This window comes from Gracilinanus agilis, chromosome 6 (assembly GCF_016433145.1).
Source record: "Gracilinanus agilis isolate LMUSP501 chromosome 6, AgileGrace, whole genome shotgun sequence".
In the NCBI taxonomy this organism is placed as follows: Eukaryota; Metazoa; Chordata; class Mammalia; order Didelphimorphia; family Didelphidae; genus Gracilinanus; species Gracilinanus agilis.
Genome location: NC_058135.1, coordinates 77,376,924 through 77,381,381, shown reverse-complemented (window position 1 = coordinate 77,381,381; position 4,458 = coordinate 77,376,924). Strand labels below are relative to the sequence as shown.

The window sequence follows — 4,458 nt, the reverse complement described above, 5'->3', positions numbered from 1 at the left end:
TATTCTCTCTCTCTTACACACACGTAACCCCCCCTCCCCCCCAAGCCCCCCCTCTCCCGCCCCAAACACACACCCAGAGGTTGGGGGCTGAGCTGAAGGGAGAGCCGGGTTACCCGCTGCCTCCGCTGCTACAGCAGCTGCCGCAAACGCAAGGAAACCCCACTACTGGAAGAACCGCACCCATCCCACCGAGAGATTCCAGAAGGTCACTCATTGATCGGCTTGGTGGCCACCTCTCCTGGTCGATTCTTTCCCTTCCCCGCCGTGCCCACGCCCCGGGGACACCATGGCACTGGTCCCCGCGGCTGGGAGGTAGGTAGGGTGCTAGCCGGAGCCCGGGAGGACTAGGGGGCCAGGGAAGGGAGGGAGGCTGCAGCAGCTGCAGCTGCAGCTAGGGCAGAGCCCTGCGGGGGCGGGCGGACCGGTAGATGAGAAGAGCCCCCCAGCCCGGACTAGCTGCTGCAGGGGGCGGCTATCGCGTGCAATCAAGGACACTGGCCTCGCGCGCGGGTCTGCTGCCGGGAGAAGAGCTCAGGCCTGGGAAGCGCGGGCCAGACACTGCGGGAGACTGAGGGCGCGAGCGAGAGTGACAGGAACAGGACTGCGGGCGCCAAGAACCTAGGATGGCTTCGCCCACCTCCCCCGGCCCAGGAGGCGGGGCCTCTCCGCCGCCGTCGAACCCTACACGGATTCGTCAGGTGGGTGTCCGCCCGCAGCCCCCTAGGCGCGTCCTGCAGAGCCCATGCCCCCTGGGGCGCACCTGATAGGAAACTCACACTTGGCACCCTTACACCGCTCTGGGGGATGACATTGCCTGCAGGTGTGACTTCGACACCCACGCGCGCAGAATGACCGCTAGCACCCCCAACCCCCCCCCTCTCTCTCTCACACACACACACACACACACTTAGACACACACACACTCAGAGGTGTTCTCACACCTGCCCATCACATGCCCATAAACACACCTGTGCCATGAAAAGAGTAACGCTGGGTGTACTGGGAAGAGCTGAGGTCACCTGAAATTGATGCTCACCTGTGTGCTCTCAGCCTTCTTACCTATCCACAGAGGAGCTGCGGGGTGCCATTTTGAGGGGTGATCTTTGTTAGGTTGCAGTTTCTTTCTTTTTTACATGCGGAGAGTAGAACTTAAGTCCTAGAGCTTTGCTATCTGTAAATAATTTTGAAGTGACTTCTTTCCTAGAGGAGTAGTCAATCACGGAGCTAAACAAGTAAGCTTCTTGAGGGCAGGGCCTGTTTCCTGTCTACCTTTGGCTCCCTTAGTGTTCGATATAGTAATTTCTGGCTAGAAGCTTAGCATTGCCAAACTAACCTTTGAGGGGCTCCTGCTAGCTAGCAATCAAGTTAGATATAGTCCTCTCTGACTAAAAGCTTAGCATTGCTAGAAGGACCCCCCTATCCCCAACATTAGTTTGACAATCCTAAGCTTCTAGCTAGAAATGACTATAGGTAACCATCAGAGCCACTCACCAGGCACATAACTCATTATAAACAGTGTATGCCCTGTGGGATCCTGAGACCTAATATGACCCAATAAAATATACCTTAATAGGGCTATGAGATCTAGGTAATGCTATTAGACCCAGAGACACAAAGATTTTGAGCTCATTGCAGAAAGCCAATCAAACAGAAAAGCATACCCTTCTAGTGTCTCTTCTGAAGAAGATGAAGGTTGGTTTGCCCAATAAGCAATATCAATGCAGGGAGGGAACCATCTGCTGGGATTTGGTGGCTGGGATCCTGGTTCTGGCGGTAGGATTCCTAGGGGCTACTGCAGTATGACACTGATGATAGATAACAAAACAGCTGGGACAGCCACAACAGAGGAACCAGAATGCCCAGCTGAGTGTGTGTTCCTCAGTGTGAGGGAATGTGATATTTGCAAAAAGTGGGTGAAAGAGGAAGATAAGAAAAGCTCTAAGTTCTACTAGGGTTAATGTTTGGGATTTGAGATAGGCTTGACTGAAGGAGAAGAGGCTTCAGAGTCGAACAAAAAAGTTATCATCATATCCCTAACTGCTCAAAGGGTTTTTTTTTTCTGTTTTTTGTTTCTGACAATGGAAATTGCTAGAGCAGTTAAGACGTCCTGTAATATCCTAGCACTGGCGACATTTATCTCTGACCATTTACAAGGTCTCTGCCTCAATCTGGCCTTGAATATGTGGTAAAGGTGTCATTTTGGGGGGTGACCTTTGTTATATTGCAGATCTTTCTTTTCTTTTTTAATACAAAGAATAGAACTTATGTGTACCTTGGGATTTTAATATCCGTCCATAATTTTGAAGTGATTTTTTTTCCTAAAGGAGGTTTCTAAAATAAATTTGTCTGTAAAAAATGCAGGGCACTGGTTTATATATTCAAAAAATGCTAGATTCCTTCTTTATCATTCACTCTGCTCTTGAGAAAAATGGTATCACTATATCAATGTTGATGTCATTGATTGTACAAATATGAATGAAGGTAAAATGATGGATGTGAGAAATACAAGAGAACCTTTGGGTCATATTAGCATTTCTATGTGTATTTAGTTACTTATACATATGTACAGACAAGAAGTTTATAGAATACATATTAATGTAAATGAGAATTCACACATTTATTAAAAAAACTGAGCCCATCCCATCTTAGAGTGTCATTAGCATTTTTATGTATATTCAGTTATATCGTTATATGTTATATAAAAGCAACGGAGAAATGGGGGTTTCATACATCAGAAATCTCTATGACTCCTCAACTTAGTAGATAGCATTAGTATTTCTGTGTATTTGAATATTTAGTTATGTGTATATTATATAAAGGCATTGAGAAGACTAATACAAATAAAAATTCACCCATTTAAAAAAATCACTGAATCTTCAACTTATATTTAGGGAATGTCTACTAATTTGAAGAATAGTAATAACATAAAAAAGTCTTGAGAAATAATTGGGTAGTGGCATTGTCATTTGCAGAACTAGTATAATAATAAAACCTTTACAAATTCCTTAATGTTGCAGTGTTCTAATAATTGTCCAGCAGCAGCTTCTGCTTAGTTTCCTCTAGTTTATTTGGCCTTCTTGAAATACTGTTTCAATGACTGGTGCATTAATTTGCATAGGATTTGGGAACTAGTTGCTAGAATTATTTGTCTTTCCAGCATACCTCATTTATCTGGTCAAGTAGAAAAGAAGCAACCATAATGCCCAACTTCTGACTGCAGAATCAATATGATTTTTTTGTAAATGACTTTGAGCAAACCTGAAACTGAAAAATATCAGTTTGCAGCAGTATTCATCTAACTGCTGCAATTTAGGCCATTTTAACCAGGTCATCTACTGTTTTCTGTACACAATTCTTTTTTGCTATAGCATTGTTATTTTAAAACAATTTTGATTTGGATTAAAATTATTTAAAATTTAAAGTCTAAATTATATCAAATTTAAAAACCTAAATGATTTTTCTCATAAGTTTTCACTGCTTTTAGGAATCACATTTCAGTATAAAAACAATCATAATGGAAAGCCAGTTCAATACCATAGTTGAAGGGAATCAAAGAATTTAATGTATATTGAACTATTCCCAGCAGATAATTTATTTATCAGGATTCTAAATGTATAATGACAGCTTAGAGAGGAACATCCATTAGAAGAGAACTTTGGTAGGAAGTCAAGTGACTGGTTTAAGTATTAATTTCATTGAAAGTCTGCTCTTGTTGGGTATCATTAATGATGGCAAGCATTAAAATGTCTGGAATTTGGATACCATTCACAGTCTTTTAGGTAGTGCTTCAATAGAGCATTCATGCCATTTCTTTTTGAGCATTTGTTCATCAATTGCCCTCGATTATATCTCTCGTTTTTTTTACTTAAAGACCTTACGTGATGGACTTTCTACAATCCTCACAACTTGGATTCAGTGGGCTTATTGGAGACTACACAATGAGAAACTGCCTATTCTTCTCCAAGAAGGCAGACCAATTCAGAGACCAGCCTTAGAAGGCATTTGGAAATCATTGTGGGAGTTGTGAATTTACACTTTCTACTCATATTCTAATTTCATAGAAGAGATCAGAAAGTAGTATGGTGAGCTTAGGCTTTTTTTTTTTTAAATAAAGGTGCTCTTTGCACATTATATATGTATTCAGAGAACCCAGTGATGCTCAAGAGTCTCATCATGTTTCCATTGTTGTACAATATAGCTTCCATGGCTAAGATTTCTGGGAGTTTATAGCCCTTACATTCCTTAAAACCACCGTCACTCTCAGAGAACTCTTCTCACTGGGCTTGACAATTTCTATTGGGTTCTAAGCATTGGTAACCATGATAGGCTAACTTCTTGGAACAAACTGGGCAAATGATGTAAATGAGGGGGTTGTACTGGAGACCTCTAAGGTCATTTTTAGCTCTAAATCACATTATCCTATTATGCTAAGAATGGAGACACCTCTGAATGGCAAAT

The 4,458-nt window shown here is 42.6% G+C and overlaps 1 protein-coding gene across 1 annotated transcript in view; it reads left to right on the top strand.

The window, feature by feature from the left end:
• Positions 1 to 852, top strand: part of LOC123252281 (E3 ubiquitin-protein ligase TRIM17-like) — a 94,462-nt gene extending 93,610 nt beyond the window's left edge. Inside the window, exons 7-8 of the mRNA XM_044681660.1 lie at positions 135 to 312; positions 457 to 852. Coding sequence (XP_044537595.1) covers positions 135 to 312; positions 457 to 852 — 574 coding nt within the window. The remainder of the gene's footprint in view (positions 1 to 134; positions 313 to 456) is intronic.
• The last annotated feature ends 3,606 nt before the right edge of the window (positions 853 to 4,458 follow it).